This window comes from Rutidosis leptorrhynchoides, chromosome 1 (assembly GCF_046630445.1).
Source record: "Rutidosis leptorrhynchoides isolate AG116_Rl617_1_P2 chromosome 1, CSIRO_AGI_Rlap_v1, whole genome shotgun sequence".
Taxonomy (NCBI): domain Eukaryota; kingdom Viridiplantae; phylum Streptophyta; class Magnoliopsida; order Asterales; family Asteraceae; genus Rutidosis; species Rutidosis leptorrhynchoides.
This window is the reverse complement of record NC_092333.1, coordinates 553,859,049-553,886,413: the sequence shown is the minus strand read 5'-3', so window position 1 is coordinate 553,886,413 and position 27,365 is coordinate 553,859,049. Positions and strand designations below refer to the sequence as shown.

At 32.8% G+C, this 27,365-nt stretch overlaps 2 protein-coding genes across 4 annotated transcripts; one reads left to right on the top strand and one right to left on the bottom strand.

The window, feature by feature from the left end:
* The first annotated feature begins 794 nt into the window (after positions 1–794).
* LOC139879993 (pantoate--beta-alanine ligase) lies at positions 795–2,947 on the top strand. Its single transcript, XM_071865458.1, has 4 exons — positions 795–1,479; positions 1,829–1,942; positions 2,311–2,442; positions 2,646–2,947. Exons 1-4 carry the CDS (start codon positions 910–912, stop codon positions 2,763–2,765), a joined length of 936 nt encoding a protein of 311 aa, XP_071721559.1. The 5' UTR covers positions 795–909; the 3' UTR covers positions 2,766–2,947.
* Positions 2,948–3,516: 569 nt separating this feature from the next.
* LOC139879957 (vesicle-associated membrane protein 722-like) lies at positions 3,517–4,891 on the bottom strand. Of its 3 annotated transcripts, none has more exons than XM_071865455.1 (5): positions 4,684–4,891; positions 4,412–4,559; positions 4,168–4,288; positions 3,986–4,048; positions 3,517–3,666 (listed from the first exon to the last, which is right to left on the bottom strand). In XM_071865455.1, the coding sequence occupies exons 1-5, from the start codon at positions 4,889–4,891 to the stop codon at positions 3,517–3,519; spliced, it is 690 nt and encodes a 229-aa protein (XP_071721556.1). The 3 variants fall into 3 exon arrangements, with proteins under 3 accessions (XP_071721556.1, XP_071721557.1, XP_071721558.1); XM_071865456.1 differs by having other exon boundaries at positions 4,412–4,553; positions 4,702–4,891; XM_071865457.1 differs by having other exon boundaries at positions 4,412–4,553; positions 4,816–4,891.
* Positions 4,892–27,365: the final 22,474 nt, after the last annotated feature.

The window sequence follows — 27,365 nt, the reverse complement described above, 5'->3', positions numbered from 1 at the left end:
TCGATCGATCCGAAAATCGTTTAAAAAAATCGGTTTGGTTTTTTTTGGTTTGGATTCGATTCGATATTCGGTTTATTCGGTTTGAAATTAAATGGTGCACACCCCTAGTAGCCTCTACCTTTTTCCTTTTTCCTCTCTTAATCATATAGAGTTACGTAGTAAAAGATTAAGGGTGTGTTTGACAAAACTGAATGATTAAATATTAAATGGTTCATAATCTGCATTATTCAAAGGTTCTGAATGATATTGCTTCTAAATTACAATAACGTGTTTGATCATTTTTAACGAATAATGTGAATGATTTAAAATTACTTTATTAACCTTTGACATGAATAAATAATATAGTTGTATAATAAGTGTTATTGATATAATTTAAAGAAAATATTACATAAAATTTTGGTGCTTAATGGTTAAAAGAGAATGCTCAACCATTTAGCACCGTATGTCATTCAAGGGTCAAAACACAAACGCACTGAATGTTGAATAGTTCAATATTCAACGCAGAATCATTTCATTAAGAGGTAAACAAACGCACCCTTAAGATTTATGATATATGATGATTTCAGGTGTTAAATGGCTGATGGAGTTTTTTTCATTAATAAAAAAATAACAAAGAAATTAAAGATAGGCATAAGATAAGAGTAGATGGGATAAAAAACAATAATGATAAAAACAAGGAAAAACAATACTAATTCAATAAAAATGATTAAATATGTTGATTAAATGATGAAGGATGATATATAAAATATAAAGAATAAATAATTATCCATCAACATCAAATGAAAGATCACGCCGCCCGCCATTTTCAACCGATTTTAACTTTCTCATTCTAGCCGCCACCAGAGGTTTCATCTCCCCAAATCCCACCAAACCCTAAATTCCCGACAATCCTCTCAACCATCAAAAAATATGTCAATCAAAGAACCAAAAATCATCAGAAACAAACAAGAAATGAGAAATTGGTCAAGATCCATGAGATCACAAGGCAAAACAATTGGATTCGTTCCAACAATGGGTTACCTTCATCAAGGCCATCTTTCTTTAATCACTGAATCCCAAAAACACACCCAATTAACAGTTGTTTCAATTTATGTAAACCCAGGTCAGTTTGCAGTTAATGAAGATTTATCCACATACCCATCTGATTTATTGGGTGATATTGAAAAACTAAAGTCATTACCTAATGGTGTTGATGTCGTTTTCAATCCACAAAATTTGTATCATTATGGGGAATTTGGTGTAATGAGGAGGAATTTTAAAGATGAAAAGATTGTATCTTGTTTGGAGGGTGAAGTGGGATTTGGACATGAGACATGGGTTCGGGTCGAAAATCTTGAAAAAGGTATGTGTGGGATGAGTAGGCCTGTGTTTTTCAGAGGGGTGGCTAGTGTTGTTGCTAAGCTGTTTAATATTGTTGAACCTGATGTTGCGGTTTTTGGTAAGAAGGATTATCAGCAATGGAAGATCATTCAACGAATGGTGAGTTTGTTGGAGTTCGGTTAACGCGTTATTGAAACTTGAAAAGGCTAAACTTATGAGCTTATAAGTTGCAACTGATGGTTTATTTACATCTGAAATTTTAAAGTTGATTTAAATTATTAAAAATTGAGTTTATCTGCCTTTTCAAATTGTAATTAACTCACAAGATGGGAACATAAGATTACCCAAATACCCCCTGAATGGTTGTTAGATATGTGCTTTAGATGTGAGTGGCTTGGATAGTTACATTCTAACTAAAAAATATAATGGTTTTGAAGCTTGAATTGTTAATAGTTATGATCATGCTCTTCTTCAAAAGTTTGACCCGTTTATTAACAATCTATTTTAGGTTCGTGATCTTGATTTTGATGTTAAAGTGATTGGTTCTGAGTTAATGCGAGATGAAGATGGCCTGGCGATGAGCTCCCGCAATGTTCATCTATCACCGCAACAGAGGAAACAGGTTCGGTTGACCCAAATTCATTTTTATCATTTTATGATTTTATTCCGTGGTCCCAATAATTTGGAGTAATTCACTATCAGGCCCATATGAAATGAAATTAATGTTAGCATGACAGTTTTGTGGGTCATCAGTTTCCGGATTTGTCCTGTAAATGATGACATTTTTTGTGTTATTAATTAGAAAATAATGGTTAGTAGCTAAGTGCAATCAGTTTATAAAATCAGTTGGTCCTAAAAGAATTGTGTTTGTCTACAAAAATCTTTAATTATTGATTTTTGGACTTTGATAAAGATGTTATGGCTGCAAAATGTTATGAACTTGTGACGTGCTTTATGATTATATAAATTGATTTCTTCCAAAATTTGCAGGCTTTGTCGATAAGCCGGTCTTTATTCGAAGCTAAATCAGCTGCCAAAAAGGGCGAAACCATTTGCAGTGAACTGAGGAGATCAGTGATTGAATGTATAGAATTCGCAGGTGGAAAAATCGATTATGTTGAGGTGAGACATTAAGAGTCTTTACATCTTACCTTTATTTGATAGAAACTATGCACCTAAATGTCATAAAAGCAACATAAGCCTTTCAGATTGATACTAAAATTCATCAAATCGACGTTTTAACCATCCCCATTAAGTTAGTTGGTAGGTTTTGAGCCTTTGACCATAATACTACACTTGGATTTATTTTATCTGTGTGTGTGCAGATTGTTGATCAAGAAAGTCTAGAAGCAGTTGAAGAGATAAAGAACGGGGTTGTTGTATGTATTGCCGCATGGTTTGGGAAAGTGAGGTTGATCGACAACATGGAAATCGATGCATCATAATACTCACCACGCATGAACATATGGATAATGAAGAACGCGTGAACCCAAATGTCTGTTTTGTTACCTACTCATATTGGCTTTCTATGTTGTAATTCATGGAAACCATTTGTCTATTGGCAGCTGTGTATGTGAAAAAGTAGTCATTTTGTTTTACCAGTTCAACAAACTTCAGAGTTTGAATAGCTGTCATTTTGCTTTATCGTTGTGTCTTCCTCTCTTAACGAAAGGTCAGGACTTCGACACCCGTGGGGTGCATCATTGTACACAAGGTTGCCCCTTTACCCTTGAATTCCACCCAAAGGTGCCTTCCGCACATCGCGTTGCAGGGGTAGTGGGGGAGGGGGTTTTACCGCCCATGGCCTCGGATTGGACCGGGTTTCGGGGGCGGATTATGTAACTGCGGGAGATGAACGCGTGAGTGGTTAAGTGCCGTAACGTTGTTAAAAAAATAAAATAAAAAATAAAAATAAAAATAAAAAAACTAGTACAGTACCAGAGAATATAAATATAACTAATCTACTCCTTATTATAAACAACAGTTCTCAGCAAATAAATGAATAAATCAAGACAATGATCAATAAGAGTATTCCTACTATAAAAAATACAAGCTATACAAACACCATTAACAATAGCTTTTTTTTGTAGCTCAGACTCACACAGGCAAAAACAACAGAGATATATTACAAAAAAAAAGAAGAAGAAAACAACGTAGGTAATTAACGGATATGTTTTTCTAATTAACGAATGGGCTTCACTTGCCGCAATTGAAGCCGCCGCAAGCTGACAGAACTATTATAAGAATCAAGGCGATAATGATTCCGAGAACAATTAACTTTATCTTCATATTCTTCAACCACATTTTCCTTCTGATCTGAGTCCCCACCTTGTGAAAATCTTGTGCCTGCAACAAATCATTCAAACCATATTCATCCTTCATGTTGCCACATAATTAACCAAATAACCAATACATGGACCATATGGATTTAAACTCTTATTTCTTTCGACTCACATTGGATTATATTGGTTGTTTTGAACTGTTAATTGTCTCAAAATTTGCATTTTACTTATTTGTGTTAAGACGGGTCTTCATATTCTTGATACTATAGTATCGATCTTAGTAATTATATACTTGTACATATTTGTTTATTTGGGGCAGCTTAAATAACACTCACATTTAAGCTCACAGTTTATATAGATAACTCAAGGAAGCATTCACTGACCTGGAAGCGAAGGTTCTCCGTTTTATCTACCAAATTATCAATCTTTATACCGCGATCAAAAGCCTATAGTGCATAATTACAGAGCATATTAAATTACACAGGTCTATAAACTTATGCCAATTTTCGCCATGAGATCTGCATTTTACGTACATAATTTGACCAAATCAGCAATTAGGTTTTACCTTCTCAATGTTTTTCAGCATCTCCTCTTTGACTTCTGAAACCTGAGCTTTCACCTTCGAAAGCTTACTGATCTCTTCTTGATGGTCCACACAATACTGCATCTCTTCCTTCAGCTTGGAACTTATATTAACACAATAAATATAAAAATAGTGAGTGCAAATACAAAAAGAAGTAAAACCTAACAGTTGATATATATATATATGATAGTTGATGACAATTCAAATAGAGAGCGAGATCGAATACCCGAATTCTTTGTTCAGACTGTTGGCAGTAGCTGTTGCAGCTTTTCCACCGCCATATTTATTGGTGAAGTCCTCCTTGATGCGCTCGAGGAAAGCAATTGGAACTTGTCTGCCGATGGATTCAACAGATACAACACAATATGCTACACAAAAAAGATGATTTTAGTCAAAATGTGATTCAAAAACCAAGTAACAAAAGATGATTTAGCTAAATATGAATTTTATAATTTTGAATTAATTTGTGTAAAACATGGAATGAAACTTTAGCAAAATTAGACAAATCAGACTCACTGAATCCATCTTCAACAAGGTAGTTAAAAGTATGACCATCACGGTTGTACGTAAACTTGTTATTAGTAGCAGGAAGTTTCTGGAGACATTGAACAGAGATGCTGGTGAAATTACCGTTAAATTCCGTGTATTCCGATAGAATCAACGTACCTCTAGCAACAAAACTGTAGATCAATGACTGTTGTCCCATAGTAACCTAGCTAGTTTAATCGTTCTCTGGTAACTGTAAAACCTAGCACCGCCGTTAGAAGATTGATCAGAAACGGGGGCACGTGACGGTGAGTACGATGATTGAAGATTAATTAATAGAAGACGAAGGTGAAATGAATATGAGTTTCCGATCGTAAATGGAAGAAAGAAGGGGGGTTTATTGACGGCGTTATTTGTAACGGAGTATTATGAATTATTTTTCCCGCGAAGATGACAGGAAATAACGGAAATGCCACACGGTGTTTGGCAGTAAATTTGCGTGTTTGAATGTTTGACCTCCGTAAGACAAAAAAAAAATAAAAAAAATACACGCTTTAAGAAAATGTATATTCTTTCTGTTTACTTTTTAGTTTTACCCTTACCTTTTCTTTCTCCTTTAATCCTATCCACATACATTAAGGATATAATAGAACTTAAGCTTGTTATTCTTTTCAATTTATGAAAGTGAACTATTAATTTGATAAATTTTAAAATGAAATACTGGACTATTAATGTGAGACGGAGAAAGTAATATTTATTACTAAATACTTTTTTATTTTGTTTTGAATAAAGATGCTAGATTTAATGACTTTTTCCATTTTAATTTAAGTACTACTCCGCAGTTTATAACTTTTCCATCACGTATATTTGATTATTACATAAACAGGGGCGGGGAGCTTCGTGCAGCTAGGGCGGGGCATCCTCTCCAGCTGAATTTATAAAAAGAATTATATTAAAAAAAGTATTTTTTTCACTAAAAAAATACTAGTAAGGTTTTTTTGTATGAGTTGTCTTAGTTATAATGAAAAATTTAATAATTTTTTCACCCACCGCATATGTGGTCGGGTTCAAGTTCCGTCACTGATTACATCATCTATTAATAAAATTAAAAAATTAAATATTACATATACTTAATATTATATTATTACCCAAATCACCAACTTAACAAAGAATAGGTCGAGCTGACCAGCCAATCTCTTAAACATACCAACTTTCTAGATTAAAGAGAAAATATTTAGCTACTTGGTCAAACCTCCAGACCCAGAATTATGAATTATGAATTATTCATTCTAAAAGTCTCTAATTTATTAGATAAACATTTTCGTAAACCTAGTCATTGTTGCTAGAGCTAAATTTCTGATCGTGCACAAAATTATTATTTCTCTCATTATGTTATTGCAAACAGGTGAAAATACTCAAATCATATGTTAGCAAGCCATAAACTTCTACTATTCTTCTCTTATCATAGCAAGTCTGTTTTCGTCGCCTTTTAGCTAACACATTATTGTTCCCTCCACCGACATTCATGGTTGAATCTGTCTTAGCATTATCAAGGATCGAGTCATAATCACCTTGCTCTTGGGATCGATTATCGAACCCGCACACATATCACTTTCGAGATCGATCACCATCACACTAAAAACCACACAACCATGTATAAGTCAATAATAATACACGAACAACATTTTGCGTGGAACCTCTCAAGGAAGAGTAATAACCACGGGACTCGTAGGCCACTTAAATTCCACTATATACGAAAAATATTACAAGAATGAACACTCCTTACAACACTCTTGAATATTATCACGTATCTCTCAACACCTCTCACAAACGGTAGATTACAATAACGGAATTCGCTCTCATCGTTATCGAATCACCGAGACCACCACTCGGGACGGAGTTTGTAACGACCCCAAATCCGTTTACCAAAAACGAAACACATTTATTTATTTATTTATAAGTTAGGTCCCATTAAACATCCACTTTACAAAAACCATTCCAACTAGTTTTAACCGAATACGCATTATCATAATGACACATTTAACATTTTAATATGACTCTTGGTACACAAATGACAATTACAAAAGCATTTGCAATAATGACTCAATCTCGCGAATTACGGGTTAATACTCAATAACTCAACCCGATACCAAGAGCATAATTCCGGGGACTACCAAATCCCAATCCGCGTCCAATTATCCAAAAGCTACCCCATCGAGGCCAAGCGCTCCTAAGCATCTAGTCTAACAACTAGCTAGCTTCACAATCACAATACCTGTAAAAAGGTAAACAACGAGAGGGGTAAGCTAAAGCTTAGTGAGTAGAATAAATATATACATGCATATACAATTTACCTACTCGCATCCACGACATCATATAATGCATATAATCGCATATCATCTCATAACAAAAGCTAGTATCGTCAAATCGTACAACTAGCAACATCATTGAAAGGACCCGTCCTAATCCATCCGGACGAAGTCCATATCGATTATAAACGATTCACAACAGTTGATTACATTGCGAGGTACTTGACCTCTATATGATACATCTTACAAACATTGCATTCGTTTTTGAAAAGACAATCTTTCATTACATCGAAAGTTGACAGCAGGCATACCATTTCAAAATATATCTAACTATAATTGATTTAATAATAATCTTGATGAACTCGACGACTCGAATGCAACGTCTTTTGAAATATGCCATGAATGACACCAAATAATATCTATAAATTGAGCAAATGCACAGCGGAAGATTTCTTTCGTACCTGAAAATAAACATGCTTTAAAGTGTCAACCAAAAGGTTGGTGAGTTCATTAGTTTAACATAAATAATCATTTCATAATTATAGTAGACCACAAGATTTCATATTTTCATTTCTCATAAACATACGTCCCATGCATAGAGACAAAAATATCATTCATATGGATTGAACACCTGGTAACCGACATTCACAATATGCATATAAGAATATCCCCATCATTCCGGGATCCTCCTTCGGACATGATATAAATTTCGAAGTACTAAAGTATCCGGTACTTTGGATGGGGCTTGTTGGGCCTGATAGATCTATCTTTAGGATTCGCGTCAATTAGGGTGTCTGTTCCCCAATTCTTAGATTACCAGACTATAAAAAGGGGCATATTCGATTTAATAATCCAGCCATAGAATATAGTTTTTAAGTACTTGTGTCTATCTCGTCAAACATTTATAAAGCAGCGCATGTATTCTCAGTCCCAAAAATATATATTGCAAAAGCATTTAAAAAGGGAGCAAATGAAACTCACGCATATAAATATTGTAAAATAGTTAATAAAGCATTTGCATGTATTCTCAGCCCAAAAATGTATATAAAAAGGGAATAACGAAACTCACCATACTGTATTTTGTAGTAAAAATACATATAACGTCATTTAACCAATGTAAGGTTGACCTCGGATTCACGAACCTATAGTATTCATATATTTATTAAAACATATAATTATAATCGATTAAATTTATATATATATATATATATATATATATATATATATATATATATATATATATATGTATATATATAATTTTATTAATACTTATCATATATTATAATGTTTATTTGATATATAATTTAATTAACGTTATATCAATATAACTGATATTATATTAGTTAAAATGTAATTTTATATAATATTAGTATCCTTATATAATAAATATATTCTTAATAAATTTTCTTTTGTTTGCAAATATTTATGATATTAGTAATAGAATAAGGATATTAATAGTTATAATACTAATAATAATAATAATGATAGTAATAATAATAATTTCAATAAAGATGACAATTTTTATAATAATGATAGGATAAAATGATAGTTTTTATAAAAACAATATTTTTTAACAATAATGGTAATTTTAATAAACATAATGCTTTTTATAGTAATTTTACTGATCATATTTCTAATAACACTAACAATAATAATATTAATGTTAAATGACAATTTTAACACTAACAAAAATAATTCAATAATAATAATACTAATACTAATAATAATATTAGTAATGATAATACTAATAATTTATAAATGATAATACTAGTAATAATAATGATAATATCATAAATTATATTATTAATCATTTTGTTAGTAATAACATCTAACATGATAACAATATTAACAATTAATAATAATAATTATAGTAAAAATAATAATAACAATAATAATAATAATAATAATAATAAGGAAGTAATAAAATAAAAATATAATAACTACCTCAAAGTGTAAGCTTCTTTTTAAAAAGAATTGTCACAGACGGAGCTTGAACCCATGACCTTTCGCTCACCCACAACACTCTCTACCACTCGTCTAATTAAGTTTTCCTGTATTTAATCGTAACCCAAACGTACTTAAACATGTTCCTTCTGTTTCTGATTCTCCTTCTTCTTTAAAAAAAAATAAAAAAAAAATGCTACAGGCCAAGATTGAACCTGCGACCTCTAGATAACCCCATGCTCACCCAGACCACTCCTCTAACCATTTCATTTCTGAATTAATTCACACCCAGTTTCATTTAACCCATAACTGTTATTCAGTTCTTCTTCTTCAATATCATCTATCTTAATCTTAAACCTAACATCATCAATATCATGTCGTAATGATGATCATCATCATCTTCGAATAATCATAACCCCATCATCATATTCATAATCATGTAGTGATTTAATATCTACATAAAATCATAACAATAACCCTAACCATAATCATATCATTATCATATTGCCCATCATCATCATCCTAATAATCTTAATCATCTAATCATCTACTAAATCATATTCATCATTCTCATAAATATGAATCTTCATCCTTCATTTATCGTTGCAGTTTAAAAAAGTCACGATTTGGGTCGCGTCCCACTAGTAAAGCAAATAATAACTCAGCCCAAATTGCAATCTAGTTGCTATCGGCCCACATTACAACAGGAACAATAATATCCCGTTAAAATAAACGCTGTACGTGGTGTTATTCCAATTTTGGCTCCACCGACACTTAGATTAAAATTAGGGTGGTGCTCCAAGTACCAATTAAAAATGAAGAAATGAGTGGGATGTTTGATTCATAGTGGTCGGCCACAATAATAAAGCAATATATACTTTGATATCCACTTTGAACTATAACCCTTTTTATATTATCTTCATATAAGATTCATGATGGCTGCGTGTGATCTTATTTCGGACGAGAGTTGGAAACAGAAAACAAGTGAGCTATAGCAACAGCCCATGAAGAAGAGTAACAAGGTTAAATGGCGTTTGTTGGTGGCGAAAATAGAGGCATAAAGTAGATCGTATAGTAGCAGTAAAATATAATGGTTTTTGAGGAGAAGGAAGGAAAGTGAGGAGGTGGTTATTCGTGAAGAGAGAGAGATAAAGAGAAGAAGGTGGCGGTTTGTGTTTAAAACAGAAAAGGTATAGCAACAATAATGGAAACAGGAAAGAAAAAAAAATGTTGGTGTTGCTCGATCAATAGACAACTCAAGTGGGTTTTGTTTGGAAAAGAGAAAGGAAACAAGGTAATCATAAAGTGATCGTTAGATATGGGTTCTAGTTGGAGATGTCAAGGTTTTCGATTGACAGAAACAAGGAAATATAAACTTTCGATGGGTGTGATAGAGGTGGTGGTGATTGTAAGTGGTGGATTGTGGTAAGGGTTTTTAAATACATCGATCAAGGTTACAGTAGAAGTCGATGGGTTTTGTGTGTGTGTTTGTTGTTGTTATTGAGGTCGTGTAGAACAGAGATACGTTTTGTTTTTCTTAATACTTTTCTGTGTTTAACTTGAATTGCAGTAGTATAGAGTTGTATAGAGAATAAGTGAGGTTAATACAATCCCAATTATTCGATTACAAATTTGTTTTATTACTTGATTGCTTCTGACATGATCTTTTTCACAAGGACAGAAATATATAAAAGAATGAAATTGAAAATCACAGCTAACAGAATTTGTTTGCATTATATTTATTTTGTACTAGTATCAATCAAAAGCAGGAAAACGAATCTTCAATAGTTTGATTAAGATTGGAAACCGAATATGTATTTGTGTTTAATTTTTATATATTATGTACATTAGTATTTATATTTATATGTTAATTATTAATAATATAAATTTATTAATATATTCTATTAATATCATTAATTTTAATAATATATTAAAAATACTAATAATATTAATAGGGATAATAATAATAATATCCATAATAGCTTTTAAATAAATCATACGAATAATAATAAGAATAAAATTAATTGTAAAGATGATAATAATGATATTATTCATGCTAATCCTAATAAATTGTATCATTTTCTAATAATATTAATAATAATGATTCTTAATGATAATGGTGATATTAATATCTGATAATTATATCATTAATTTAGATATAACAAGTTATATGTATCTAATTTCATATCTCTATGTTTATTTTACAAATAATAATATTGATAATACAGATATTAATATTAATGAAAGTAATAATAATAATAATATTTATATCGTTTATCTTAACTTGTAAAATAACTTATTAGTTTTATAATTTATTAAATTTGTAATATTTAATAATTATATAACATATATATATATATATATATATATATATATATATATATATATATATATATATATATATATATATATATATATATATATATATATATTACAACAATTGTTTGTGAATCGGCGGGAATAGTCAAAGGGTAATTAATTACATGAATATAGATCTCAAAACTTTCGAGACTCAACATTACAGATTTTGCTTATCGTGTCGAAAACATATAAAGATTTAGTTTAAATTTGGTCGGAATTTCCCGGGTCATCACAGTACCTACCCGTTAAAGAAATTTCGTCCCGAAATTTGATAGAGGTCGTCATGGATAACAATAAGAATGTTTTCATGACAAATTTGAGTTGATAAATAGAGTTTTATCATCATTGATTAATATGGATAAAACTATTTGATTTTGTGAAGAGTACGAGTGAAGCTATCGCAAGAGAATGAAATGAACAAATGTATATTCGTTTTAACCGATGACGTAGTTGTGATTGATTTCCGAAATTTAAGGGATTTAAAGAAAATCTTCGTAATAAGATTTGGTTCTTCGGTGATTTAGGAAATTAGGATCTTCTTTGATTTAATGCGATATTCCACCTTGATTTCTCTGTCGAATATTTCACTATAAATCCACCGTCTTTATTTCCTTTATATCTTGGAGTTCCATACTTTTGTTTTCTCTTCCTGACTTTAAGTCAAACGAATAATGGTCCAGAATTCGTAGGTATGGAATGAACTTAGTTAATGTTCTAAGAAGAAAATTGTAATGGCACGATCTTGATTTGTCAAATTACCAGAATATTCGAAAAGATAGAACTATCAAGAAGATATGTTCTTAATATGTTTGGAGATTGTGTAGAATGCAAGAGTTGTGTAAATGGCACATGATGATGGTACTGTAAATCATCACGTCTCATTAGAAACTCAGCATGAACTACTGTAATATAATCACGTTGATCAAGTGTCATTATATTATACTAACTCATGCATCAGTTCTGAACACTACTTCAAAAACATTCATATTTTAAACTCGAAGGTTTACAGAATATAGAAACTAAATAGTTTCCTTTATGATATAACATTGATAGAGCAGAGAGATAATTAATATCGGACAAGAATATTTATGAAGATATCTTCAGAAATATTGAGGATATTAATAAAGAAAGGTACGATGATATCTTAGGATTTCAGAATCAAATTGTGATGAAGAAATTCATTCACGATAATTTAGAGTGGTTAAGGAGTAAGGTATTCGCTAAAGATTTCATCAGAAACAGAATCATCTGGATTCTTTATGTACAAGTTTAGTGCTTGTAATTTGTTCAGAGTCTCCTTCATGGTTTGCTCAATCCGGTTTCCAGTTCCAACTTTTCTGAGCTTTGCCAATATACTATTCTTTATCTTTATACCTTCGACGGTTAAGGTCGTGTACAGTTTTTGCTGCTGTATTCAGCTTGTATAGTTTTTGCTGCTGTATTCAGCTTGTACAAAATTTGGAGTATTGATTTATAGACTGGGTGCTTTTCAGAATTTCAGAATGGAAGATCATAAATCTAAGAGCTAAATGTTATACATATAACTGTTGATGTAGATATGCTGTGAGTTTTCAAAGTACTGATTGCTGATTCCCGGTTGTTGATATGGCAATTCTCGTTACAAGGTGTAGATGAGTATATGATAGGATTTTACTGAATATTGTGATTTTTCAGAAAATCATAGATCAACGGAGTTGTTGGTAAATTTACTGCTAATGTGGTAAGATATAAACGGTTTTCCCGGTAACGATGATGAAGGGGTAATCTTTATAATAGGGTTTATTCGAATGAAAAACTTGAAGTTGATTTGCTGGAGCTGTCACAAAATTGACTAATTTGAAAGGAAATTGCGTTGTTATTTTCAGAAATAAGAATGCCAAAGAAGCTAGCACAGATACTTGTTAAACATTTATACAGGTTCCGAGAATTTTTCAGGTGCATACCTATATGCGTAAATCTTTTCTTCCGTAGATGAACTGCGGTTGATTCATCCTCCCGATTGAGGTGTTTTCAAGAATCACGAAAGGTTTGAACGCAGATTGTAATCGTCAAGATACAAATGAGGTTTAAGATGAAAATCAAGTGGCAAACATGAAGAATTGTTTAGTTTCATATGTTATAATTAATATTTTAATTCATTTTAATTGTCCACTGTTGGTAGTCCTTAGTTGATTAGTCCACAGTTAGCTAGGATTTTTGTTAGCGTGGATTCTTAATAAAATTTCTCATAGTTAATTTGTTTGTTTCTAACAAATTTAATTCCGTCAAATGTTTTCTTTATTATGCCACTTGTTGGATTCTGATAGGTCAAAATCCAATTATGAAATTTGAATAGAAATGGTTATTCTGTGGTGAATGGATTCATATATCTGTGGATGTAAGTACGATAGTAAATGACTGTTGAATCAGATTTGAAGAATGTACAATATAACTTATTAATGTGAAATCTTAAATATTCCTCGGGTATTACCTACCCGTTAAAATATTTTCATCATTAACAGTTTGTACGAAAGAATTTTTAATCACAATCTTTATGAAAATATATATACATATATATTTTCGTCAGATGTAATCATGGATTTAATGAGTCAATATTATATTAGACTCATTTGATTTTCGATTTGAGCTAGAATAAGTAATCTCTAAAACTATTAGGAACCACATATTCTTCGCAGAATATTGATGAAGTTATGGTCCAATACTTCATCGTTAATTGCTGTTGGTACTCCTTGGTATCCATGGTGCGTATGATGTTGATGTTCATGGGATAGATTGTGAAATTGAGGCTTGGGATGTGAATGTTGTTGTTGGTGGTACTGTTGATGCCGGTAATGTTGCTGAAGCTGGTACATTTTGCACCATATTTTTCAAGGCTACAACTCGGGTGCAAAGTTCGTTGACTTATTACTCCGGGATGATTGTCGGTAGGAACGAGTGGATGAATAAGATTTAGAATTTTAGATAGAATATAATCATGGCGAGGTATTCGGGAAATGAGGGTGAAAATGGTGTTTCTAATAGGTTCACCGGTAAGTGCTTCATGTTATTCGCCAAGAGGTGAATTCGGTTGGTGGAAGGGATTTCCTTCTTCGCATCTCCATTGATTAAGTCGACTACGAACCCATCAAATGAATTGGGGATGGCTAATTGGTTTATTCATTCTGGTGACGCTACTTCCAGAGCTTAGGTGAACATCCATGTCAGAATAGCTATCGGAATCTGAGGGACTCGAACTGGTTGAGGGATTCATCTCGTACGAGTAGATGAAGGATTTTCGATAAGAAATAAATTATAGGATGTAGATTAGTACCCTGTAATACATAATTTACATATGCATATATAATACTAAAATTCCATAAGTTACGGAAGAATCTACGGAATATGTCATGCAAAGTTACAGTAACAGATACGCTAAGATATGAAGTAGCAGATACGCTAAGATATGAATTTTGTCTATAAACTATTCATGCAATCTAGGCAGTAAGATATGTCTAGATTAAGAATGATAAGCAAGTGATTTTCTAAGAATGATAAGCAGGTAATTTTCGACACGAAATGATAAGCAAAACTTTTGACATGTAGACACGGTCGAAGTCCAGACTCACTAATGCATCCTAACGACTTATCAGTTAGACACACTAATGCAGACTTGGTTCGCTAAGACCACCGCTCTGATACCAACTGAAAGGACCCGTCCTAATCCATCCGGACGAAGTCCATATCGATTATAAACGATTCACAACAGTTGATTACATTGCGAGGTACTTGACCTCTATATGATACATTTTACAAACATTGCATTCGTTTTTGAAAAGACAATCTTTCATTACATCGAAAGTTGACAGCAGGCATACCATTTCAAAATATATCTAACTATAATTGATTTAATAATAATCTTGATGAACTCGACGACTCGAATGCAACGTCTTTTGAAATATGCCATGAATGACACCAAGTAATATCTATAAATTGAGCAAATGCACAGCAGAAGATTTCTTTCGTACCTAAGAATAAACATGCTTTAAAGTGTCAACCAAAAGGTTGGTGAGTTCATTAGTTTAACATAAATAATCATTTCATAATTATAGTAGACCACAAGATTTCATATTTTCATTTCTCATAAACATACGTCCCATGCATAGAGACAAAAATATCATTCATATTGAAACATCCCAACCCGTATTAAAACCGGCCCATAATTTTGTTTTTCCTTTTAATACGCTTTAAATAACACTTTAGGTCCCAATTGTGTTTCCATAAACATCTTTAATACAATAGAAGGTTTAATAAACCTTAAAACATTTAATACATTAGTTAATTGTCCAAACGGACATACACGACCCGACTAGTTTAGTTTCCAACCAAAACCGAGCATGGTGATTTGGGACTACGCTACCCAAATCCTAATCGAATACAAAAGCAAGATCTTCTTAGCAACCTAGCCAAGATCTCTAATCCCCAAGCTTACTCGAGCCGCCAAGCATGCGATCCTATAAAAAATAGCAATAACGAGAGGGTAAGCTAACGCTTAGTGAATGATAATATACTACATACATATATATGTATAAAATGGACACGCCACACAAATATCAAATACCGCATACCGAAGCATCCATGTATAAGGCAACTACACTAAGCATACCGTACTATCTCTAAGCAACAAGCTAAAGATATCAACAAAGTGTAAGTTCACCAACAACGATGTGAACAACGCCAATAAGCTACACCCGGAGGGTTAGCTACAACACAACATTACATTAATATATATAACAATATAAAACGAATAAGGTTAACCCCTTAACCCATTACCGAATACCAAATGCCACAATGAAGATTGGCCGAGCTACACGAGCCTTAGTAATCCGAACCCACACGAGATTACTAACTTCACAACATCGAGATTGGCCGAACTACACGAGCCTTAGTAATCCGAAACCAAAACCACGCAAGATTACTACCTCAATAAGATGACCGAACTACACGAGTCATCGTGAATCCGAACTACACGCGATTCACTTCTCAACATCAAAACCCACGGTCACGGGATTATAAAATCCACCACATCGGGGTCATTCACTTCACAACAATATCAACCCTTCGCCATTGGGGTTATTACATCCAAATCACAACCATGTGTGATAACGTACACTCAAGCGTGTACCTCGCCAAAGGTGGTCAACCAAAACGCACAAACGTGCCAATTGGACCTATACACAAGTCCATCAATCCACCTATATGTGAAGTGAGCTCTATGACCGAGAACCACTTCACCCGACCCGCACCCGTCCTACACATACATATGCACATAGGATATTAACACTCACCTTGTCGCCTTGAAGAAAATGCTTCCAAGTAATCCGCAACTCGTCAATGGAAAGTACCTAATCCATCATCACAAATTCAACAACACACTTAGATTGGATCTACAAACCAACCCAATTCGACACTTAGTGCAATTTCGACCCAAATGCACTTCCAAGGACAAACCGCGCCCAAACTAACCAATAATCACTAACACAAGTGATAATGGTCCTAATATGCCAATTAAACCCGAACACAAGTGTTAAACACTTATCGTTCTCAAAATCGCCCATAAACCCTAATTTTGACCCATAAGGTCAAAATCTCACCATTTACAAGTTTTGACACCAAAACATGTTTAACTCGGTTTTATACTTCAACTTAATCCATTTTAAGTTTACAACCCTCATTGAATCGACATTCGGGTTATAATCCTCAACAAACCCTAATTTCGACTCTAGTTAAAGTTAGTCAACTACAAGAACCCTAAAGGTCTTCAAATCATCAATAATCACTAACACTAGTGATTATACACCATTCTCAAGTCTTAAACATGGTTAAATCATTAACCAACCCAAAACCCGCCTTTAACACTTATAAACCCGAATCTTGGTGTTAATCTCCAATTAACAACTAAATGGGTTCCGTCTATGAATCATACAATCAAAAGCCCCAAATTTGAATGATGAATACGAAAATGAAATTCGGAGTTAGAGCTTACCACTAGTATCACCGTGTAGCTAAGAACGAGGAGAACAAACTTGTCAACTACGCCAAAGATCAAATCCCGCTTCTTCCTTTCCAAAAATCCGTTTGAATCCAATTGGGTGTTTGAGTTTTTGAGAGGAAAATCAAATGAAAAGGAAAAATAAAATGAGAAATGAAATGAATGGATGAGGTTAAAGCCTCAAATCTGGCTCAAACGTGAAATGACTGATGTTTTAGCAGAGGGGTACGAAATAGTATTATTTTACTAGGAAAAACTATTAAATACGATACAATTTTACACAAGATATTTATTTATTTAGAGAATGGATATACTTAAACCTTGCTACAACACTTATAGGCAGTGTACCTAATCGTAAAGTAGTGTAGTTTTTAGTAAGTCCGGTTCGTTCCACAGGGAAATCTTTAAACAAAGCTTAACGCTATATTAGTTTACTTTTATAAAAATACAAACATATATATAAGTAATATTATTATTATAAAGGGGGGGTTTTTACCGTTTAATGACCGGTTTGTCGATTTTAAAACTTTAGTCGCAGTTAAAACCAAATGTAAAATATTAAAAATAAATACAAGACTTAAATTAAAGCGTAAAGTAAATAACGATAATGAAATTGCGAATAATAAAAGTGCGATAAAATAAAATTGCGATAATTAAAAAGTACGATAATTAAAAGTGCGATTAAATAACAATAAATAAAAATGCGATAATTAGAAGTGCAATTAAATATAAAATAAAGGAAATTAAATATGAAATAAAAGAATTATGCTTATTTAAACTTCCGTAATCATGATGTTTGACGTGTTGATTTTAGTTTTATGCCCATGGGTTAATTGTCCTTTGTCCTGGATTATTTAATATGTCCGTCTGGTTTTTGTCCACAACTGTCCATCAGTCATAAATATAAAGTGCGAGTGTCCTCGTCAAATTATTATTATACCCGAAGTTAAATATTCCAACTAATTGGGGATTCGAATTGTAACAAGGTTTTAATACTTTGTTTAATGAATACACCAGGTTATCGACTGCGTGTAAACCAAGGTTTTACTACTTTGTTAACAATTACACCAATTACCCTTGAATGTAATTTCACCCCTGTTTTAATTATTCTAGTGGCTATTAATCCATTCCCGTGTCCGGTTAAATGAACGATTATTTGTACATATAAATACCCCGCCCATCGTGTCCGATCGAGTGTATATGGTAATTTATAGGGATGCCCAATTGTAAATCTTTATATTAACATTAACAAACTATCATTTAGTTAAACAAATATAAAGCCCATTAATAGCCCATAGTCTAATTTCCACAAGTGTCGTTCTTTTGTCCAAACCCCAATTATGGTACAAAGCCCAATTACCCAATTTTAGTAATTAGCCCAACATCATGATTACTTCGTTTTAAATAAGCATAATAATAACTTAGCTACGAGACATTAATATAAAAAGGTTGAACATAACTTACAATGATTAAAAATAGCGTAGCGTTACACGGACAGAATTTCGACTTACACCCTTACAACATTCGCTAACATACCCTTATTATTAGAATTAAAATTAAAATTAAAATATAAATTATATATATATATATATATATATATATATATATATATATATATATATATATATATATATATATATATATCGTTTACGTATGATAAGAAGAAAAAAAAATTATGAATTGCGATCAGAATTCGGTTGCTTTTATAGGAAAAGTCGAATTTTGGGGCTCCGCGACTCGCGGCAAAATCCTCTTCAAACTCCGCGAGTCGCGGAGAATGAATTTACAGCTCACACCCTTGGAGTCTTTCTCTGCCGACGGTTTATAATATATATATAATATATATATAATTAATATAATTAATTATATATTATATTATATTTATATACATAGTTAACTTGTAATTTTTAGTCCGTTGCGTCGAGCGTTAAGAGTTGACTCTGGTCCCGGTTCCGGATTTTCGAACGTCCTTGCGTACAATTTAATATCTTGTACTTTGCGTTTTGAATCTTGTACTCTTGTAATTTCGAGACGTTTCTTATCAATAATTGGAACCTTTTTGATTGTCTTTTGTACTTTTGAGCTTTTTGGTCGTTTGCGTCTTCAATTCGTCGAATCTATCTTTTGTCTTCACCTTTTATTATTTAAACGAATATCACTTGTAAATAGAACAATTGCAACTAAAAGCTTGTCTTTCTTGAGGAATAATGCTATGAAATATATGTTCGCTTTTAGCATTATCAAATATTCCCACACTTGAGCGTTGCTTGTCCTCAAGCAATATTGTCTTGAAATACTAGAATCACTTCTTTATTCTTCACACTTTGTACATCAGTGATTTCTCTACGGCGGTATAAACAATGGTAGTAACGATATGGTTTACAGTCCCACATGACTATAAAAATTTAGATCCATTAAGGAAATTGGATCTTTATGAAAACATTTGATCTTTTGAAATCTAGTTTTTACCCTAGATAAGTTTTCCGGAATAACCCTTTACCGGTGTTTGCAAAATATTTTTGTGGGTTTGGTGGGTTTCAGATTTGAAAATTTTAGCTCAAAATTTGCGGTTTTGTATCACCCACTTGCTAACCTTGTATTTGGAAAGCAACACGTCCAGTTTACTTGTCCCGTATATTACCTTTCGGTAAACTACCGTCCGGTTGTAAAGGAAAGCGTTGAACAAGCAACTGTTAAGGCAATGTCCCCTGACATGCTTTTAATTATGGTCTATAACGTGTCGGACGCAATTACTATCCTTGGTAGGAGCAATAGTAAAGCTCACCCTTATAATTTTTCGGTCTGGCACAAGGTCCTGTCTTTGACCATGCTATGCAATCACCGTTCTTACGGTTGACACCCGATTTAGTTCAGGTGACCTAATGAATTCCAGGTGAATTCCTAGGATTTTACGTTCAATGGTAATGAACGCATTGAAAATAGGGTTTTCAGAAAACAAATCGGTTTGTAATTTTGATCAAAATATTTTCTCGTTCAAGCTCGAGTTTAGATATCATTGAATTCCATGAGTTTGAATTCACAATCTTTAAGGTCAATCTCTAGGATTGAGTAATATCAGTCTTAAAAGCTGATTTTTAATCTTTAAGGAGATTATCCTTTCTGGGGATCTGATTCATTAGTCTTATCCAGCTAATTTGCATGGTGCCCCCCATTTTACAAGATAAATCCTTCTCATGGTTAGGATAAATCTGACCACTTGGCGACCCTGTTTAATGCTGAGGTTCGTGGATTTCCTGCTGATTTTAGTGATGACTTTTCTAGATTTTTCGTCAACCTACAGCTGGTCTGGACGACAACTTCATGACCTAAATCAAGAAGCGCGTGTCTTTTTCGGAAGACTTTACTTCCTTTTAATGATGGAATTGATTCATCGTGTAGATCCATCTCTTCTTTTCTTTCATCGGGTAAAACAGTTTAGTTTAGTCCAAAGCAAAAGTATTTTCAGTTATTTGTTACAGATATATGTGACATATGTTTAAGATAACTTGGTAAATTTTCCCACACTTGGCTTTTATTTTCCTTTTTATCGTCCTCTATTCCATTTTAAATGAATTTTAACATTTTAGTTTGTTTCTCAATTTATGTCCTTTCCGAGGTAACAATAATTTCGGTGTTAAAACCTAGTTTTATCGTTCATAAATATGTATAAACATGATTTTGAATTCATTTAATTTAAAATTTTGAAAAATTTTACTAGAATTGGGTAGTCAGTATATAAGACTAGGGCTGTTCTTTTTTTATCAGAGAGCACTAGATTCTAATACAACTACTGCTTTACTAGTATTTTTAATGGTAACCAAGTGTATAAAGTAAAAAATTTTTAAAATCCGAAAGAATTTAACCCCTTCCCACACTTAAGATCTTGCAATGCCCTCATTTGCAAGAAATCAGTAACAATTTAAATTATTGAGGGTGATTAGTGTGAAAATGATTAAATTTTACCAAAGTTTCCAAATATATTGGCGTTTGTTTGCTGAATGATAAATGGTGCACATCATTTGTTCATTCCGTCTTGTTGTTATTTCACATATATTTTGCATCTTGTCGTCAAAATTAGTTGCTTTTGCTGAACTTAATGCCAGTCTTTGAAAATGCGTTGTTTTTCCCTGTTGTGTACATAAGATAAACTGCAAACATATATACATATTTTTGAAGTTTGGTATATTACCCCACATTCAAAAATTATTAAAATCTAAGAATAAAAGTTAGATAATTATAAAAATGATTACAATATTAACAAAAGTATTAAACGTATCAATAATTACAAATTACAAAATAATAAAAAAAATAATAATAATAAGTATACTAAGGATGATATTGGTACCAATAGGGGTTCCAGGCATAACCATATGTGCTATAGAATGCTTCGGCAGGGTCATACGTAGGATATGGTGGCTGCATCTCTATAGACCAAGGAGGGAAGATGGGTTTCGGTGTAGGAATATAGTTTCTACCTATATGTTGGCAATGAGCTATGATTTGGTTCTGATGAACTTGCCAATCTTCAAATGCTCTCTGTCTAGCATTTTCGTATTCCTGAGAAGCTATAAACCTTTGCATTTCTTGCATCTCATTCCCCCCTCCTACATTACCTTGTTGTTGGTTTCTCTCCACCTGTGGATGTCTACCATGGTATCGTACTGCGGCGTTATTTCGCCTCTTCAAAACTTTCGCACCATGGTATACATTTAAACCTATAGTATCGCGGGGTTCTGGTTCTTCTACTAATAATCCCCCCCGACTTATATCCACACCGAGATATTCACCAATCAAAGTAATAAAAATACCACCTCCTATTATGCTATGCGGTCGCATCCCCCGAACCATAGCTGATAAATAATAACCCACAAAATATGGTATACTTATAGCGCTTTGTGGGTCTCGAATACACATATGGTAAAACAAATCCTGTTCATTTACTTTTTCCTTGTTCTTACCCCTTTGTGTAATCGAATTAGCTAAAAACCTATGTATCACTCTTAATTCGGCTCTATCTATATCCAAATAAGAGTAATTTCCCCCTTTGAAACGGTGATGGCTTGTCATTTGACTCCACAAACCGTGTGTATCAAAATTTTCATCTATCTTTCTACCGTTTAGTATCAATCCTCTATAATCGGCAGACGCTAACTCCTCAGGCGTATATATACGTAAAGCCTGAGCCATGTCCAGTAAAGACATGTGGCGCATCGAACCGCCTAACAAAAATCTAATAAAAGAACGATCGGTTAAACTAGCTACCCGATCATTCAACTCTATACTACATAACAATTCTTCACACCATACTTTATATACAGGTCTACGTATGGTGAATAAATGTACCCAGTCATTAAAAGAAGAATTACCATACCTCTGTACAAGTAATTCCCTAATTGGTTCGGCCAATTCTACAGCTTCTAAGGGTCCCCATTCTATGACCCTCGGTACCTCAACAACCTTAGAATGAAGAGTATGCAAACCCCTTTGATATTTTGGATAATCTATCCAAAGTCTGTCAAATCTCAGGTTCGGGTGCAATTCTTCCAAGTGCATATCGGAAAAGGTCATGACTGGATGAGGTATATCCTGCTTGTAGTAGTTATCCACCTCCTGTTGTTCCAAATTCACAGCAGGAGCATTGCAGGCTTGGGATGAAGATTCACCCCTTTCATTCTGCAAAACACATCAAACACAATTTTTGTGCATCCAAATATGCATTAGTGTCAGCAAAATCATCAATCAAAATAATTACAATGACATTATCAATTTATATCAAACTTAAGCTCATTTTCACATTTTTATCAAATCTACACTTTTTCAAATAAGCATATACGAAAATGTTTGCCAAGTTCATAAGCATTCAACTCAAATAACATGTCAAAATAATCATTACTAGCAATTAAACAAGTCTCAAATGGCATTATCTTTCAAAAATCAAGTTCATGAATTTTAGACTTGAAAAAGTCCACTTTAATTCTCAAAATCATGTTTAGGCTCAAAGTTTGGATCATTTAACTACCTAGACATGTTACACTACTCAATTTAGCAACAATTCATGACAAAAATCGGCCATAACCTGTTTATATCAAAAAGCCCCAAATTTGCTCAAGAACACAAACCCTAGATTACTCAAAATTTGAAGTTTAAGGCTTCTAATCATGTTAAACAGCATCAATCTAGGTTATACAAGCATAATACATAAACAATTTAAGCCTAATTACACTAAAAAGCATCAAAATCAAATTGGGAAAAAAAATGACTCAAGAACACCAAATTTCGGATTAAATGGTGTTTAGGTGTAGAAATTTACCGTTTTTCTTGAGTAATTCTTAGATAGCATCCTTCTCAACATGATTTTAGCAAAAGATTTGGTGATTAACGGTTAAAATTGTGATTTTTGGGGTTTTTTCTCGGGTTTTTCGCAGCTATTTTCGCAGGTTTTTAGTTTTTGTGGGTTGGGGACTGATCTGTTCTGCGGTTTATTTTTTTTCTGTAAATTGGTCCCTCCGCGAGTCGCGGAGGTTTTGCACTTCAAACTCCGCGAGTCGCGGAGTTTTTTTTTTTTTTTTTTTTTTTTTTTTATAAACTTTAACTTATTGAAACAATTAAGTAATTAATTTTAAAATTTTGTTTTCCTTGTTTTTTAGGACGAGGTCGTTTCGGATCGATGTCCTAGTCCGTCCTTCGACAAAATTTTAAAATTTGTCTTTTTGTAGCGATTGTTTTAAAAGCTAAGATTTTTGGGTTTTTTCAATGTTTTTGGCATACTCTAATTCAATAAGATTAAAAATAATGATAATAAAAGTTCTCGTCCCTCCCTCGGGTAAAGCAATTTCGGTTCAAAGACCTAGTCTTCAACTTACGACGAATTTTAAAAATCATATTCTTAACTTAATGAGATAAAGTAAATTTTTGTTTTTAAATTCACACAACTTAAGTGTAAAATTCAAAATTAATATTAAAAATTCACACCAAACTTAAAATTTGAAATGCATAAAATTAAAAATTTATATTTTAAAAATTAAAAATTCACACCAAACTTAATTTAAAAATTCATATTATAAATTCACACAAAACTTATATTAATTTTTCAAATATTTACAATTTTAAATATATTGTTTTTACAAAGTTTACAATATTAATTTAAGATTTAAATATTAATTTTTTTTTAAAAACATGGTAAAAATAAAATTAAAAATCTTTTTGTCTTTTTATCCGACTTTGAAACGATCAAATATTATCAAAAATATGCGCCCCTCTTTTCGGTAAAGTAATTTCGGTTCCAAGACCTAATTTAACTCATGACGACTTTTTGAAATATTTTGGGTTGATTGATTAAAGATATTTATACCTTAAGAATAAACGTTAAATTTCGCAGTGATGTAATAAATTTTTGAATGATATCAATAATTTCGGTCGCCAAACCTAATTTTATTCAATACCAATTTAATACTTTTTAGCGAACAAATTAGCGTTTATTATCAAAAGGTTAAAAATAAAAATATAAATAAAAACTGTACAGACATACCTGTGGAATAGATTTCTTAGTTATATGATCTATCCCATTCATAAGATAGTCGGTTTAATTGGTTTTCCATGGCTACATAGGCGTAACCTCGAGCATTCAGTGTCTTTTCTTCTAAACATATGAACGGTCCGTCTCTGCATAAAGTAACAAATTCGGTATTTGAATAGGTTTGATTATTTGAACATTTACCTCCATGTGACCATTTTCCGCATTTGTGACATCGTTCTAGGTGTCGTGCTCTTCTTTTCGCTGCGGATTTTGATTTTCCTTTACCAAATTGTAACTTATTATCTTCGCATCTGGATTCTTTTCTAACTCCGTCCATTCTTTCTCTGATTACTGATACTATTTCACTCGGTAGTATGTCATTATTACGTTTAGTGATCAAAGCGTGTAGCATTAGACCATGGTTTAGCTCACAGGCAGTCTTCATTTTGTAAAAACCTAAAAAAAATAAAAGTTCAGAATGGGGGGAGAAGACTAGTTCTTTAGGGTCTGCTAGGGAAAGACCATTCGGGTTCCATTTTCGAGAACTACACGAAAACAGACAATCTAACTCTAACAGAAATACATATTATCCTTTAAAGACTTGATTCTCCCCACACTTAGTTAGTTGTGGTGTCGAAATTGTGATTAACTTCGTTGTCGACTTCCATCGGACCATGTATGTAATGTTTAACTCTGTGACCATTAACTTTAAATTCAATCCTATTTGAATTTATTAATTCTATCATTCCGTATGGGAAAACTCTTTTGACTATGAATGGTCCAGACCATCTTGATTTCAATTTTCCAGGAAATAGCTTGAATCGTGAATTGAAAAGAAGAACTCTGTCTCCTTCTTTAAATTCTTTTGAACTTCTGATTCTTTTATCATGCCATTTTTTCTTTCTTTCTTTATAGATTAACGAATTTTCGTATGCTTCATGTCTTAATTCTTCTAATTCATTTAGTTGACTTAATCGTAGACGTCCGGCTTCATGTAAATCAAGATTACATGTCTTCAAAGCCCAAAATGCTTTGTGTTCAATTTCTACTGGAAGATGACATGCTTTTCCATAAACAAGTCTAAAAGGTGTGGTTCCAATTGGAGTTTTGTAGGCTGTTCTAAAAGCCCAGAGTGCATCCTCCAATTTAATGGACCATTCCTTCGGATTTGATCCTACGGTTTTCTCTAGAATACGTTTTAAAGCTCGGTTGGTATTTTCAACTTGTCCACTTGTTTGTGGATGATATGCGGTGGAGATTTTATGAGTTACTCCATATCTTTTAAGAACTTTCTCAAGTTGATTATTACAGAAATGAGTACCCCGATCACTTATTAAAGCTTTCGGTGTTCCAAACCTTGCAAAAAGACGTTTTAAAAAGTTGACTACAACTCGTGCATCGTTAGTTGGGAGAGCTTGTGCTTCCGCCCATTTAGATACATAATCAATGGCTACGAGTATATATAGATTATTATTAGATTTTGGAAATGGACCCATAAAGTCAATACCCCAAATGTCAAATACTTCACATACTTGGATGACATTTTGTGGCATTTCATCACGTTGACTTATTTTTCCGGCCCTTTGACATGCATCACAGGATTTGCAAAGAAAGTGTGCGTCTTTGTAAATTGTAGGCCAATAGAATCCAGCTTCATAAACTTTTCTTGCTGTTAGTTGAGGCCCATAATGCCCTCCTGTTGGTCCTGTGTGACAATGGTTTAAAATTTTACTAGCTTCATCCCCAAATACACATCGGCGTATTATTCCATCGGGACAACTTTTAAACAGATGTGGATCTTCCCAAAAATAGTGTTTTATATCATTGAAGAATTTCTTTCGTCTTTGGTACGATAATCCTTTTTCAAGGAATCCACAAACTAAGTAGTTTGCATAGTCTGCAAACCATGGGATTTCTTTATAATCTATCTTCAATAGATATTCATCAGGAAAGTTGTCTTGTATGGCTGATTCATTCAGAACTTCTAATTCGGGATTTTCAAGACGAGAAAGATGATCAGCGGCGAGATTTTCTGCTCCTCTTTTATCTCGAATTTCAATATCAAACTCTTGTAAGAGTAAGATCCAACGGATTAATCTTGGTTTAGCATCTTGTTTTGAAAATAGGTATCTAAGAGCAGAATGGTCGGTATAGACCACCGTTTTTGCTAGAACGAGATATGATCGAAATTTGTCAAAAGCAAAGACAATAGCAAGGAGTTCTTTTTCAGTAGTTGTATAGTTCGTTTGTGCTCCTTGTAACGTCTTACTAGCATAATATATAGGTTGAAATCGTTTTTCAATCCTTTATCCTAAAACGGCTCCCATTGCAAAATCACTTGCATCGCACATTAGTTCAAATGGTAGATTCCAATTTGGTGTTATCATGATCGGCGCATTAGTGAGTTTCTCTTTAAGAATATTAAAAGATTTGATACACTCATCTGAAAAGATGAATGGAGCATCCTTTTCTAGGAGTTTATTCATAGGAGTGGCAATTTTAGAAAAATCTTTTATGAAACGTCGGTAAAAACCGG